This window comes from Bubalus kerabau, chromosome 6, assembly GCF_029407905.1.
Source record: "Bubalus kerabau isolate K-KA32 ecotype Philippines breed swamp buffalo chromosome 6, PCC_UOA_SB_1v2, whole genome shotgun sequence".
Taxonomy (NCBI): domain Eukaryota; kingdom Metazoa; phylum Chordata; class Mammalia; order Artiodactyla; family Bovidae; genus Bubalus; species Bubalus kerabau.
In genome coordinates, this window is record NC_073629.1 from 57,823,942 (window position 1) to 57,840,615 (window position 16,674).

General features: G+C 36.5%; 1 protein-coding gene across 1 annotated transcript in view; it reads right to left on the bottom strand.

Annotated features, from left to right (window-relative positions):
- Nucleotides 1-10,649, bottom strand: part of LOC129655190 (calcium-activated chloride channel regulator 1) — a 32,561-nt gene extending 21,912 nt beyond the window's left edge. The window contains exons 1-5 of the mRNA XM_055585288.1: nucleotides 10,479-10,649; nucleotides 8,942-9,082; nucleotides 8,598-8,745; nucleotides 7,728-7,836; nucleotides 4,028-4,205 (exon numbers count right to left, since the gene is read on the bottom strand). Of these exons, the coding sequence (XP_055441263.1) occupies nucleotides 4,028-4,205; nucleotides 7,728-7,836; nucleotides 8,598-8,745; nucleotides 8,942-9,082; nucleotides 10,479-10,637 (735 nt within the window). The 5' untranslated portion in view covers nucleotides 10,638-10,649. The remainder of the gene's footprint in view (nucleotides 1-4,027; nucleotides 4,206-7,727; nucleotides 7,837-8,597; nucleotides 8,746-8,941; nucleotides 9,083-10,478) is intronic.
- Between the last annotated feature and the right edge of the window lie 6,025 nt (nucleotides 10,650-16,674).

The window sequence follows — 16,674 nt, forward strand, 5'->3', positions numbered from 1 at the left end:
ATGGACATGAGTTTGAGTAAGCTCCGGGAGTTGGTGATGGACAGGGAAGCCTGATATGCTGCAGTGCATTGGGTCGCAAAGAGTCGGATGCGACTGAGCCACTGAACTGAACTGAACTGGTGAGTCATGTCCAGTAATTCTGCCAAATGATGTTCCATTACTATGCTGCTGCTGCTGCTAAGTCGCTTCAGTTGTGTCCGACTCTGCGCGACCCCAGAGACGGCAGCCCACCAGGCTCCCCCGTCCCTGGGATTCTCCAGGCAAGAACACTGGAGTGGGTTGCCATTTCCTTCTCCAAGGCATGCAAGTGAAAAGTGAAAGTGAAGTCACTCAGTCGTGTCCGACTCTTAGTGACCCCATGGACTGCAGCCTTCCAGGCTCCTCCATCCTTGGGATTTTCCAGGCAAGAGTACTGGAGTGGGGTGCCATTGCCTTCTCCGTCCATTACTATAGAACCTATTAAAATCCTCCAAGTTTTGAAAATTTAGCAAGTTGGAGAAACACTGGATAAACTAGTATAACATTAGGAGAGAATTTGTCTTACAGTAAAGTCTCAGCTTTGTAAGTGTCATTTTGTTTTTTTTAAACGCCCTCCTTATATAAATCTCTGGCTATAAATTCAGGTTTAGAACTAAATTATTAAACCTGCATAACTTTTATTCAAGTTGTAAGAGTTTCTTTTCCTTCTCTTATGTTTCTGACCAATATTTCTTAGAAGGGGATATATTGGATGGAAGAAAAGTATAGTTTTCAGTCAAAGCAGTGATTTATAACCATCTTGATGTTATGAAATGCATATGAAACATGATTCCTTTTACTACTGTCACTGCCTTTATTTGTGACCTTCAGGTCTCTTGTCTGCCTGTTTTCATGTCCTTCCAATTGGTCTGCCTACCTCCACTATCTCACTCCCTTTTATTTTTCACAGACAGTAGAATTGTCCTGAAGGAATTAGCTGGTTACATTACAAGCCTGAGATTGATAAAATAAAAATCTGAACACCTTAGGTTTGTAGCTTCCAATTTTGTGTTTCAGTCTCATTCCATGTTTCTTCCTTACCGTGTATATTTTGCTTATAGGACACTGAACTTTCTCCTGTTCTTTAGAGTATGCCAGAAACTTTTATAAGGTTCTCACTAATCCAAATGGAAAAAGAGAACAGGAAATTTGTGCAAATTATAGGAAGGTGCCCCTTTCTCGAGTTCTTTTTATTTCTATCCAGTAGTCATGTATGAATGTGAGAGTTGGACCATAAAGAAGGCTGCTGCTGCTGCTGCTAAGTCGCTTCAGTCGTGTCTGACTCTGTGCGACTCCATAGACTGCAGCCCACCAGGCTCTGCCGTCCCTGGGATTCTCCAGGCAAGAACGCTGGAGTGGGTTGCCATTTCCTTCTCCAATGCATGCAAGTGAAAAGTGAAAGTGAAGTCGTTCAGTCGTGTCCGACCCTCAGCGACCCCATGGACTGCAGCCTTCCAGGCTCCTCCGTCCATGGGATTTTCCAGGCAAGAATACTGGAGTGGGGTGCCATTATAGACAGTATATTAAAAAGTAGAGCCATTACTTTGCCAACAAAGGTCCATCTAGTCAAGGCTATGGTTTTTCCAGTAGTCATGTATGAATGTGAGAGTTGGACTATAAAGAAGGCTGAGTGCCAAAGAATTGATGCTTTTGAACTGTGGTGTTGGAGAACACTTGAGAGTCACTTGAACAGCAAGGAGATTAAAATGGTCAATCCTAAAGGAAACCAACCCTGAATATTCATTGGAAGGACTGATGCTGATGCTGATGCTGAAGCTCCAGTACTTTGGCCACCTGATACGAAGGACTGACTCACTGAAAAAGACCCTGATGCTGGGAAAGATTGAAGGCAGCAGGTGAAGGTGGCAACAGCAGATGAGATGGTTGGATGGCATCACTGAGTCAATGAACATGAGTTTGAGCAAAATCTGGGAGGTGGTGAAGGACAGGGAAGCCTGGCGTGCTGCAGTTCATGGGGTTGCAAAGACTTGGGCACGTCTTAGTGACTGAACAACAACAATAACTTGAAAATTGTTCTAATAAATATTAAAATTTCAGTGACCATGCTGCAGATAATTTGGCAGTGCTCAACTTGTGCAGTCATGTGTGGCATCTGTGTATTTTTCCATCTTTGTTTTTGTAAACCTGTTTCTTTGCCTAGAATACACTTTCTCTTCCTGCTTTAGCAAGTTCATACTAATTTTTTTTCCAAATCCCAACTCAAAGCTCATTTCTTTTAGAATCCGTTTTCTGACCTCTAGTTGGAGACATTTTCTGTACTCCCACAATACTTGGTTTCTATTTCTTCCGACTTTGTATTCTTATTTATTTTTCTTATATCTACCAGCCTCACTAAATTGAGTTCCTCAAAAACAATTCTTTTTAATTATTTGTATATTTTTTCTGCTCCTAATACAGTGCTGGACATGAAATGGGAATAATGAAGTTTAAAGGAAGAAAATCATGGACTTGAATATTCATTATTTCAGAGTGTATTTCTCCTGGGTCTGAGCTTATGCCTTGGGTATAGTCATACAATGTATTTAGTCTATGTGATAATAATTAGAAGGTATGTATTTAGTCTATGTGATAATAATTATAAGGTTAGTGTTATGCACAAGATATTATAAATTAAAGTACAGTATTTATCTCTGAGCCATATCTTATATAAGTTGCCCTCCATATTTCAGCTACATGATTTTCCTTCTTCATTATTATTTATTTTATGATAGACAGCATCAGTTATTTCTTAATAGGCAGATGCTTTCGGAATTTATAATTTGGTACAGACAGTATATGTTCCAATTATCTTCTTGTGTCACATGATCTAATATCTATTTGGATGTTGAATTCTTTGGCTACCTTTGTGGATCTACTTGCAGCAGGTTAAAGTGAGGTTTCTAGACTCATGCTTCAGATATTCCCAGGAGGGAGCTTTATTAGGCTGGAAAACAATTTTTACTTAAAAATCTCACTGGATTCATTTAGGAGTTTTAGAAGAATTTATCAGGTCTATATTTTTACTCAAGTCTTTCATTATTAATTCCCTAGACTTCAAAGCAATTTTAAAGCTTATTGGAAATAATAGGCTTTTACAAACCTCTACCCATAAAGTCTATGTTACTAGTAATTTGGTATATGAAAATTTGCTTCTTTTAATTGTTAGTTTACTATCTACAGATAGTATTCTTTATTTTGATTTGATGTTTTTGAAAACTTTCATATGTTTCATATTTAAAAGTCTATTTTTAATGTTTGGAAACTTTCATTGAGTTAACTATAATATGCTTACATTAATTAAGCTGAATTTATCCAGGGAAAGAGATAATTTCCTATTATCCAAATATTTTATAATTTTAAAAAATTAAAAAATTTAAGTTTACTTTGTACTCACCTTGTGCTAAGCACTGTTGTCATACTTTATTTATATTAGCTCTTATAAAACTAACAACAGTAGTACTGTAAAGTATTTTTAAATTCCCATTTAAAAAACTAGAGAATTAAATTTCAGATTAAGCAGTTGTTTGTTGTTCTGTAGAGACAGAGCCATTTATGTTTTCACAATATCATTTTGCCAAGCATAGTGTGCTTTAGTGTGAAGGTAATGGAAAGCAGAGACTGTCAGTACTTTCTGAAGCTACAGAATGATTTGCTTTGGAAACGTAGTATGAATAACACTTAGAGGAAATAATTAAGGTTGTAGTTCTAGACAATACAGAAGTCAAATGAGGGAAGGGATGCTATAAGAAATTCTGTGATACCAATGAGGAGGGTACAGTTTTACCTCTGAAGAAAAAAAGACAGGTTAGTAATAAAGTATGGGATAATTTCCAGATATATTCTGACAGGACTGGTGACACAAGACTGGATAAAATGACTGTTAGTTAACTGTCTTAGTAATTTTCCATACTTCTATTGGTATATATAATTTCACAGTAGAAAATTCAGCTTCCCTAATTAATTTTTTCCAAAGGCTTCCTTTGTAAGACTAGAAAAAGAAGGTACTTACAGAATGGAGACTTTGCATAAACATGATGGACTCCCTTGCAGTCTGGGATTTTTCTGGAAGGAATGTACATTTTGCCTCATACAGCCCTGTCTGTGAGTCACGTCTGCATGGCCTTGTTATACAGCTGCCTCCCTGGCATTTGACAATCACATTAGTACCAGTAATATGAGTTGAACATCTATGGTGAAAGAATTAGATTACATTTATATATGAAGGCCAGAGAAATTATAAATAGATATTAACATCCTAAAATCATTCCCTCAGTGATAATTGCTATGGACCATGTACCAAATTCCATTTTGACAAAAGTAGGCACAGTGTCCTACCCCTATTCACCATCAGCTTCAACAAGAACAATAATGTTAATTCATATGTATTAATATTCACTGTTCATTAAAGTGATCAACGTATCTATTAGCTCCTTGTGACTTTGAGCTAAAGATGATAATTCCTCACAGGGATGTTGTGAACATTAATTGAGGTAAAAGATACAGAGGAGTTGCTTCCCATTGGGGAGGGGAGAGTCAACATTATGCTTAAAACCCTCTTTCCTACTCATGGTACACATATACATATATACTTGCACATGTGTGTGTGTGTGTGTGTGTGTATAAAGAGCCTCTTGATGAAATTGAAAGAGGAGAGTGAAAAAAGTTGGCTTAAAGCTCAACATTCAGAAAACTAAGATCATGGCATCTGGTCCCATCACTCCATGGCAAGTAGATGGGTAAACAATGGAAACAGTAAGAGACTTTATTTCTTTGGCGTCCAAAATCACTGCAGATGGTGACTGCAGCCACGAAATTAAAAGACACTTACTCCTTGGAAGAAAAGCTATGACCAACCTAGAGAACATATTCAAAAGCAGAGGTATTTCTTTACTGACAAAGGTCCATCTAATCAAAGCTATGGTTTTTCCAGTAGTCATGTATGGATGTGAGAGTTGGACTATAAAGAAAGCTGAGCTCTGAAGAGTTGATGCTTTTGAACTGTGGTGTTGGAGAAGACTCTTGAGAATCCCTTGGACTTGAAGGAGATCAAACCAGTTAATCCTAAAGGAAATCAATCCTGAATATTCATTGGAAGGACTGATGCTGAAGCTGAAACTCCTATACTTTGGCCACCTTATGCAAAGAACTGATTCATTTGAAAAGACCCTGATGCTGGGAAAGATTGAAGGCGGGAGGAGACGGGAACAACAGAGGATGAGATGGTTGGATGGCATCACCGACTTGATGAACATGAGTTTGAGTAAGCTCTGGGAGTTGGTGATTGACAGGGAATTCTGGCGTGATGCAGTCCATGGGGTTGCGAAGAGTTGGACACAACCGATCTGAACTGATATTGCTGTATATGTTGTGCTGTGCTTAGTCTTCAGTTGTGTCTGACTCTTTGCAACCCTGTGGCCTGTAGCCCGCCAGGCTCTTCTGTCCATGAGTTTCTCCAGGCAAGACTACTGGAGTGGGTTGCCATGCCCTCCTCCAAGGGTTCTTCCCAACCCAGGGATTGAACTCGGTCTCCCGCATTGCAGGCAGATTCTTTACTATCTGAGCCACCAGGTAAGCCCAGGAATACTGGAGTGGGTAGCCTATCCCTTTTCCAGAGGGTCTTTCTGATCCAGGAATCGAACCTGAGTCTTATGCATTACAGGCAGATTCTTTACCAGCTGAGCTACCAGAGAAGCCCATATTGCTAAATAGATATATACATATATACATAGATGTATATATCATACATAAAAAACCATGTGTGGTTTTTGTGTTTACATTTTACATTTTATTGAGCTAGACTGAATTAAGAAATAAAAATAAACCCTGTATAGAAATGCTTGTGTGTTCAAACCTTTTGGTCTTTATAAGTAAGAGAATTGTCAAATCCCTGGCAGAGAATGAGGTGGAGTAGGGTATGGGTAAAAGATTCTAAAGAGTTCTTGTTTATCTGCAGGATTTATCCCATTCTGTGTTAATATTAAACTTCATTCCATTAATCCATTTAAATTAATTTATTTGTATTTCAAGGGTTAAAAGAAATGATTAGTCATATTTTCCCAGAAGGTTAGCTCTAGAGTAAGCCTGAAAATTAAACTTACACTGCCTCCAACAAAGTGCCTGGCTCACAATGGGAACTCAGTGTTATTTTCAATACTTGTTTTTACTATATATCTTTGTGACTGATAAGGAACCTGATTTATTTTTCATTAACTTTTAAAAAGTAGTTGTTTGATAGATTCTTTGTTTAGTTTTTACTTTATGCCATGTACAAGGCTAGGAGATTAAAAAAATCAGTCCTCAAGGATCTTAAAGTCTAGTGGAGAAAATAAAATGATACAGAAAATTATTGCCCATTGTGAGAGAAGCACCCTCAAAGATTAAATGGCAACCCACTCCAGTATTCTTGCCTAGAAAATTCCATGGACAGAGGAGCCTGGTGGACTGCAGTCCATGGGGTCACAAAGAGACACGAGTGAGTGCCTGAGCGCACACAGACACACACGCACACACACATACACACACACAGGTGAGAGCAGCCCGTGCATGTTGCTTTGGGAACAGTCTCCAGGATATCACAAATGGAGGGAGAGGAAAGACACTTGAGGGGAAGCATTTAAACTGAGACTGGAAGGACCAACAAGCATTATCTGAATACGGGAGGTGGTGCTGGGAGGGGTTGTTGCATGAGAAGAGGAGAGAGTGTTTCCTGAGTTGAAACCCTAGTCTGTGAAAGATTCTAGCAGCTTAGTAGACATAAAGCGAACAATACAAAGGCATTTTTCTACCACACCTCTTTTCTCTACTTTGTTTTTTTATTCCAAAGCAGTTTTCATTACACTAATTTCTGTTGTTCTTTAATACTCATTAACTATGCCATGTATTTGATAGTTTTAATTTAAATATCTCATCTATTCATAAATAAGTGCTAATTCTACCTATTCTTTAAAAAACCAAAATTTTCACTTATTTTTATGAAAAGTACTTCTTTTCTTTAAGCTCAAGATTAAATGAAAAGTAAAATATACTTAACATGAGACTCTAACAGTTTAAATGATTTCAGTGAAACAGATTCACCTTAAAAAGCTTTGAACCACATGGAATAAAAGATTGGGTAGGAACTTGAGCTCTAATTCTCAGATATCTTAAGGTTTAGATTACAACCTTTTTCTTTCTCTTTCCTCTGCTGCTGCTGCTGCTAAGTTGCTTCAGTCGTGTCCGACTCTGTGCGACCCCATAGATGGCAGCCCACCAGGCCCCGCCGTCCTTGGGATTCTCCAGGCAAGAACACTGGAGTGGGTTGCCATTTCCTTCTCCAATGCATGAAAGTGAAAAGTGAAAGTGAAGTCACTCAGTCGTGTCTGACTCTTAGCGACCCCATGGACTGCAGCTTACCAGGCTCCTCTGTCCATGGGTTTTTCCAGGCAAGAGTACTGGAGTGGGTTGCCATTGCCTTCTCCAACTCTTTCCTCTGACAACAACATATTTTTAATACAACCCCATGAATATTGAAATTATTCCCAAATTTTGATTGATTGTGCTTCCAAAATGTAATACTCAGAAATTGTTAGATACATAATGGGACAGGTTGAATATTGCAATTGACTGTGTGAGCACTCGACCACAGAGATAGTCTTTGTTTGCCTAGTATAGAAAATTAAAAATTCATAAGTGAAAACATTTGAAAACAGATTTATTCAATAGAATGATACCTTGTTGCTTCAATAGTGTTCCTTCTGGAGATATAGAATGGCTGGTCCCCGTTATACTCATCAAATATTCCCCATCGGAGATGGGCCCACTCATGGACAAATGCTCTGCCTATGAGAGAATATTGCCGCTTTAAAATTTATGTTTACAACAGAAGTATCCCTGCTTTTTGAAAATTCATTATACACCACTTCATTTTTATGAAAGACCCACCTTAGTACCTGTTTTCACTAACAGAAAGAAATTTGAAGAGGATTTTGCTTTCATGAAAAAAGGCAAAAAGCAAAGGTAGCACTAGGCATTTGTTTTGCAGCCAACTGTTTTACAGACAGCACACACCCAGAGCAGGAAAAGTGGCAGCACCAAGCTCCTTCCCTAGCAACTGTGCTTGGCATCAAGCCTCATAGATTTGAAATGTGTCTGTGAGCATCTGTGATTCATCTCAACATATTTTGTGTATCTGTTAGCAAGATTTGTCCTAAGGTAATGCTTCTTGTACATCATTCTGACTTATGATAGGAACACTTCTTTTGAATAATGAGGGAAACTTGTATATAAATACAGTTTCCTTATATTTTAAGTCTCCCTTCTCCACATCATCAATCTAACTGAGTCAAGGAAATCTAGAAATTGACAACTTTCATTAGACCAAAGAAGTTAAATCAGTTAATATCAGTAAATGGCTAACTTTATTATTAAACACACATACAAAAAGAAATGTAGTTAGGTTGAACATAACTAGTAACTTTCTGAACAAAAATATTAATTAATACTTATTTTTTCCTTTAAAAGATTAAAAAATACCATCAATCACAGTGTTATATTTGTTTCCAGTGGAAATAAAAACAGAAGTATGAAATAAATATCCTTACCTCGGGACCCATAGATAGGCAAATTATTAGTCAGCAAGAACTTTGGAGTAAAATGTATATATTGTCCTTTTTCTCCACATCTTCCATATTGAAGTGTATAGGGATCATCTCCATGTTTTAGGTAAGGATTAGCAACTATGACTTCTGCCTAAAAGGCAGAATAAACAAACCAAAACAGATCTCATGAGCAATAGAAACAAGGAAATTTTCATCTAAATTTAGAACATTAATATTACTAAATTAAATACTAAAGTAGTCATTAATAATTACTCAAAATTATGAGCATTAATTTCTAAAAATCACAGCAAGAAGAAACAATTTAGGAGCTAGATAAAATACCCTACCTGGTCATATGATTCTTGTTTTGGCATTAAGTACTCAGATTTTGACTTCCACGTCATTGGAATTAAAATGCTTACATTCCTGAAATAAACTCTTCGTTTGGTGGCATGAAACAGGTAAGTAGAAGCTTCAGTTACCATTTCCTGGCAAAATTAAAAGTACCTTGTAGTAGCAGTTTCACAATGAAATGAATGTGAAAGTGTACAAACAAGCAAGAAGAAGCTGATCTAAGCCCATCTCCCCAAATATTTTGGAAAAGACTAACTGAAAAGTAGGTTACATTTTACCATATCTATCTAGTCTGTAAACTCTCATTTTTATATACCTAGAAATCAGTTCTTTAAGTTTTACCTGTCCAGGTCTGCATTCAACATGAGTTGGAGCAGGGAGTGAGGGTGCTAGGTGAGATATAAAGGTGATTAAGACTGGGAGTCTGTTAGCAAGTTGCTTCTTGAATTGGACAGAGGTGCTTAAAACTGGGTTGGGAGTTAAAAGTTTGGTTGATTTTATGCTGTTGTTAATTGAAAAAACCATTTACTAGATTTATTTTGAGTTATCTTCTCATATGGAATGTGTTCATAAAAAGCAAAGTTTTACTAGGCAATAATTTTCTAAGACTACGTAAGTCATTGGCTTCAAGTTCTAGTTTTGCTACTTAATGTATGACGTACAAATCACTTAACTCCTCTCAATTTATACAACAAGGATAATTAATAATCTGTATTGTGTGGGCTTTCCAGGTACTGCTGGTGATAACCTGTGTGCCAATGCAGGAGACATAAGGGACGTGGGTTTGATCCCTGGGTTGGGAAGATCCCCTGGAGCAGGTCCTGGCAACCCACTCCAGTGTTCTTGCCTGGAGAATACCGTGGACAGAAGAGTCTGGTGGGCTACAGTCTATGGGGTCACAAAAAGTCAGACACGACTGAAATGAGTGAGCATGCATGCATGCATTGTTGACCACCTTATAGGGATATTGAGATACAAAGAAAATAGTATATATTAAGAGTACTATATATAGAATATTGTACTGATTAGCCCAAAGAAAATTAGGAAATAAGTCAACCTTAAAAATATAATATTTTCTTTGTGATCAGATACCTAAGAATTTCAAAATTTTCAGAGCTAAACAAATATGAAAACTGAAAAAATTGAAAAAAGGTATAAGATAATGAACCTCAAGGGCTTTAAATAAGGTTAGTTTTTTAAACATTATAAAAGTAACTTCATAAAGTTTCAAAATTATTCTCTAGTAGCTTGAAGATCTTTCTTTTAGCTTAATGAGTTAAAAATATTAGTAGTTTGGCCTTTTAATAATTCATTAAGGGAGTGACTAAAGCTATTAATATATGATACATAATACTTAAACTAAGCAGATATTAACCTTGACAGTTTAGATATATGCTAAATAAATGATGAATATTATCAAAGGAATTTTGGAAAATTATAACTCTATGTGAATGTGCATATCTGCCTAGGCAACATGAGTTGAAATACTTAACAAAATAAAAATAAGTGGATAATAAGCTTTTCTCTTACCTTTATGTTTTGAATGAGTTTTTCATCTTCTGGTACACTAGGGTTAATTGCAATGACAATGCCATCATATCCATTGTTAATCAAATTTACCATTGAACTTTTCATTCCAGGCAGGAGGTGCAAAGTTAGGAACAGAATGACAGTCAGACGAGGCACCATTTTTGCGCATGTTACAATAAACCTATTGGAAATGTAAGGAGAGTATTTATGTATCTGTATAATTCAGAGATTTGACTATAGCCCCAAATTTGCATAAAAGTATTACAAAAAATCTTGATGAACTTCCTTATTCTAAAGAATTCTTCAACTGTTAAGTAGTAACAGGGATTATACTGGACATTAATTGCACTTTCTAAGACAACTAAGGTGTTAAATACTCAATGAACTGAGGAATTCTTTTACATTATGTAGTTAGTCATCATCTTCATCATGGTGGTCATTCATTGTCTTCATTGTCATCATCATCAAATAGTTTTAGATATTTTACAGTCCTGTGATCTGTGGTCTGTGGAAAGCTGAGGAACTGAAATGCAAAGCACCAGGAAATAACAGATGAATAAGTCATGTTTAAAAAACAAAGCAAAGATGAATAAAGGAACTAGAGGAGGAGTGGCAGTGAATTATCAAAATCCTAATTCACTGCCACTCCTACTCTAATTCTTTTATTTATTTTTGTTTTGGTTTCTAAACAAGACTTTTTCATCTGTTATTTCCTGTTGCTTTGCGTTTCAGTTCCTCATGCTTTCATAGAGCACTTTTCTGCAAACAGACCCAGGACTGTAAAATATCTCTTTTATGATGATGGGAGTCATATAACACAGTGGTTGCAGACAGCTATGTGTCAAGAAGGAAGTGGGTTTTCCCCCCTACTTTCTGTGATGACTACTTGGATATTTCAGTTTTCAAATAGCACTGAATGCTTTAAATCCTTGTATAACTTGGACAGTTAACCTGCTTCAATTATATTTCTTTTTTGGATTGAACACAAATCTTCCAATATTCTGTTAGCTTGAAATAGTTGTATACATAGCATTGTGAGCTGGCTTTAGAGTCAGATGAATCTAAACCTGACCCTTGCCTTGGTCATTTAACAGTCATGTGATTCTTTTTAAAAATTGAGGTAAAGGAACTTCCCTGGTGGTCCAGTGGTTAAGATCCACCTTCAATGCAGGGACACAAGTTAGATCCCTTGTCAGGTAACTAAGATTCTACATGCCACAGAACAGCTAAGCCTGCATGCTGCAACTACTGAAGCTCGTGTGCTCTGGAGCCTGTGCCACAGCTGGAGAGTCTGTGCAGCAACAAAAGATCCTGCATGCCACAACTGAGACCTGATGCAGCCAATTAAATAAGCAGATTAAAAAATTGAGATTTAGTTGGTGTAAAGTATTTGGGCTTCCCTTGTGGTTCAGCTAGTAAAGAATCTGCCCACAATGCAGGAGACCTGGATTTGATCCCTGGGTTGGAAAGATCCCCTGGAGAAGGGAAAGGCTACCCACTCCAGTATTTGGGCCTGGAGAATTCCATGGACTGTATAGTCCATGGGGTCGCAAAGAGTCGGACACGACTAAGCGACTTTCACTTACTTGCTCACTTACTGGTGTAAAATATAAGTTTCAGGTGCACAACAAAATGATTCACAGTTTTAAAAGATTATATTATACTTATAAAATATTGGCTATATTCTCTGTGTTGTACAATATACCCTTGTAGCTTATTTATACATTTTGTAGTTTGTAACTCTTAGTCCCCTACCATTATCTTGCCTGACCCTGCTTCCTTCTTTCCACCAGTGACGGCTAGTTCTGTATATCTGTGAGTCTGTTTCTTTTTTGTTGTATTTGCTAGTTTGTTGTATTCTTTATGTTTTACTTATAAATGAAACCATACAGCATTTGTCTTTCTCTGTCTGGCTTATTTCACTTAGCATAATGCCCTGTTGGTCTGTCCATGCTGTCACAAATGGCAAGATTTCATTTTTTCTTTTATGGCTGAGTAATAGTCCATTATATGTATACCACATCTTTATCTATTCATCTGTTCATGGGCCCTTAAATTGCTCCTGTATCTTGGCTATTGTAAATAATGCAATAATGAACATAGGGATGCATACATCTTTTCTATTTCATGATTTTCCTTTCTTTGAATAAACACCTAGGACTGGAATTGTTAGATCATGTAGTAGTTCTATTTTTTTTATTTTTTTTTAACTTTTGAGGAATCTCTGTACTGTTTTCCATAGTGGCCAATCAGTGTTCTTCCTGCTTTTTAAAGAGTACAGAAATGAGTAAAACACAGGCACTGCCTTTAAAGAACTTGCAAATTTGAGATTTGAACTCAGGTCATCCACTTTCAGAATCTATGTTTTTAAAGTGTATGTAACATACATAACTTCTCAAAGGATGAATTAGTGAGTATCAGCCTAGAAAATTACTTTGAAAGCAGTTTCTTTTTGTTTCTATTGCAGACTAGTACTTGAAGTATAAGAGTAAAAAGAATGGGGACTGCTATGATTATTTGCTATAAATCAATTGGACTTTTATCTTTTTTTCAATTTTAGGTTGAATAATGGAATTTTCAAAAGACTTTTGACATGAAAACTTAGAATTAAGTACAAGTCTTTCAGAATTTATTCACTTTTTGATTATTTTAAGGACAAAAAACCTTTCAATAAGCAATTCTTAAACTGTATTTGAAATTGAAATGGTCAACAGAGGTAAAAAATCATATTGTCATAAAAATTCCAAAAACTTAATCTCTAAGTTTCTTTTGATGATGTTTATTAAAACTTATTTCTTTATTCTTTTCCTGTTGCCTCTTCTCCTGAAAGATATTTGTCTGGATGCCTCAGAAGTGTTGAGATAATAGCAAATTATTTTTTATATATACTGCCTTTCAAAGAGTTACATAAAATGAATTAAAAGCAAATGCTAGATATGAACAAGGAAATGTTAAGAGTTCTCCTATGGGTGTGTTGCACCGATTCAGAGGTGTTATGAACCGCACCCACTCATGCTACTGTCCGATCATTCTTAGATGTCACAGTTAATTCCTGTAGAGATTATACTGGATTTTACCAACTGTTACATAAACTTTAAACTGATGAATACAGTGAATTGTTAGCTTAGTCTCCTTGTAGATGCTGCCTTAAAATTTTATTGGCCCTTCCTTTTTCTTTGCTTGTTTTATACCATCACTTCTGGAATGTTATTTTATTTGCTACCAACATTCATGCTCTGCATTCATGACTATTCTCTTCATTATTTTATTTTACAAATCTGTTCATTCATTCATTTATTCAACAAACTTAATGGACACTTCCCATGTATCAGGCACTCTGCTAGTGTATTAAGCTATAATCATTATCTTCTTCAAGGTGCCTCCAATCCACTTGGCATCCTGGACACTAGTAATTATCTTGATTGATTTTCTCTTGTTCTTCCTACATTGTTGAGCATTATTTCAATTTAGAGACTCTGATCATTATGCAATTTATTACTGTGATTTTTGAACTTAACACTATCTCAGCAAGTGTTAACTACTATACTACATTGCTGTGGAATACTTTGTAAGTTTCTTCAATGTCCACTTACCCTTTCCCTTGCCGATAGAATTTCAATTTTGTCCAGGTGTTTTCAACTTTCATGTCACTTGAATGAAGGCCATCCCTATCTCTAGCAAGGATAATTCTAGGTTGATCGGAGCCCATGGTCTTCAAAGTGTGGTTGCAGACCTCTAAAGGTCTCCAAGACTCTTTCAGAAGATCTAAAAGGCCAAAAACTATTTTGATAATTATACTAAGAAGTTACAGTATTTGTGTTTTTTAAATTTAAATTTGTTAACATTTGATGATGATGCAAAAGTTGCAGAGGATAATACTGCTAAGACCTTAGCACAAATAAGGAAAACCACTTGGACAAAAGGTATAAGCTGAACTAGTCACATTTGTCATAAGTGCCATGTTTTACTTGAAAGAATTATTGATAGACTATGGTTATTTAGACATAGATATTTGGCAAATATTTTCTCAAAAATGTCATGTAAGAGAAGACAACTAACTATTTGTTGACAATGATAAAATTTGAGCTTTTAAAAATTAGAATTTGGAAATATTTTAAACTTGATGAAGACTTTTCTCATAAGGTTGGTAGTAGGTGGTATCAATTGATGTGAGTTTTTGCTATTGTATAATGAAATATGTCAACATTTAGAAGATTTGCATAACTCAATGAATCAGTATTTCCAAATCATCAATGCATGATATTAAAAAATTACACAAGTGTAAATATCCATTAAAAATATAATATACATAAAGAGCTATTTAACAGAATATCAATTTACTTGATTTGTGATGTTTTCTAAATCAGTGGATGTTTGAAAACTATTTCTAAAATTTCAATAAAATCAGTATCACTTAATTTAAATACCGATTAACAAATATTTGATTTTATTAGTGTCTTTTCATTAAAATACTCAAGAAACCCTGTTAATAAACAGTAAACTGTTTCTTAGAAGCTATAATTGGCTTGCATTTTAATCATTCATCCCTTAATACCCAGGAAAGAATTTTTTGTTGATGTTATGTTTGCTAAACAAACTTATGGGTAATGTGAGAAATAGTTTAAAAAACTTGAAAGAAGAGGTAAACCAAGGGAGGGATACAGTATTAGATTAACTCTTCTTAGTTATCTATCTATTTGCTACATCTCTGAAATAACTCATTTTGGTAGTTTGATATATGTTCGCATACACACGTAGATATATACACTAAAACATTATGGCATAATGGGTTAGGAAGACAATTTATAGTAGAGCAAAATAAAGATTTTGAAAATTAAACATTTTGTAATTTATTATGATTAAACTTCTATTGGAGAAAGAAATTTAGTAAAGTAGCAACTTGGGAGTGTTTTTTGAAGTAGTCTGTAGTCACACACTAGTAAAGTAATGCTCAAAATTCTCCAAGCCAGGCTTCAGCAATATGTGAACCATGAACTTTCAGATGTTCAAGCTGGTTTTAGAAAAGGCAGAGGAACCAGAGATCAAATTGCCAACATCTGCTGGATCATGGAAAAAGCAAGAGAGTTCCAGAAAAACATCTATTTCTGCTTTATTGACTATGCCAAAGCCTTTGACTGTGTGGATCACAATAAACTGTGGAAAATTCTGCAAGAGATGGGAATACCAGACCACCTGACTTGCCTCTTGAGAAACCTGTATGCAGGTCAGGAAGCAACAGTTAGAACTGGACATGGAGCAACAGACTGGTTCCAAATCGGGAAAGGAGTATGTCAAGGCTGTATATTGTCACCCTGCTTATTTAACTTCTATGCAGAGTACATTATGAGAAACGCTGGGCTGGAAGAAGCACAAGCTGGAATCAAGATTGCCAGGAGAAATATCAATAACCTCAGATATGCAGATGACACCACCCTTATGGCAGAAAGTGAAGAGGAACTAAAAAGCCTCCTGATGAGAGTGAAAGAGGAGAGTGAAAAAGTTGGCTTAAAGCTCAACATTCAGAAAACGAAGATCATAGCATCCGGTCCCATCACTTCATGGGAAATAGATGGGGAAACAGTGGAAACAGTGTCAGACTTTATTTTGGGGGGCTCCAAAATCACTGCAGATGGTGACTGCAGCCATGAAATTAAAAGACTCTTACTCCTTGGAAGGAAAGTTATGACCAACCTGGAGAGCATACTCAAAAGCAGAGACCTTACTTTGCCAACAAAGGTCCGTCTAGTCAAGGCTATGGTTTTTCCTGTGGTCATGTATGGATGTGAGAGTTGGACTGTGAAGAAGGCTGAGTGCCATAGAATTGATGCTTTTGAACTGTGGTGTTTGAGAAGACTCTTGAGAGTCCCCTGGATTGCAAGGAGATCCAACCAGTCCATTCTGAAGGAGATCAGCCCTGGGATTTCTTTGGAAGGAATGATGCTGAAGCTGAAACTCCAGTACTTTGGCCACCTCATGCGAAGAGCTGACTCATGGGAAAAGACTCTGATGCTGGGAGGGATTGGGGGCAGGAGGAGAAGGGGATGACAGAGGATGACCTGGCTGGATGGCATCACTGACTCGAAGGACATGAGTCTGAGTGAACTCTGGGAGTTGGTGATGGACAGGGAGGCCTGGCATGCTGTTATTCATGGGGTCGCAAAGAGTCGGACACGACTGAGCGACTGAACTGAACTGA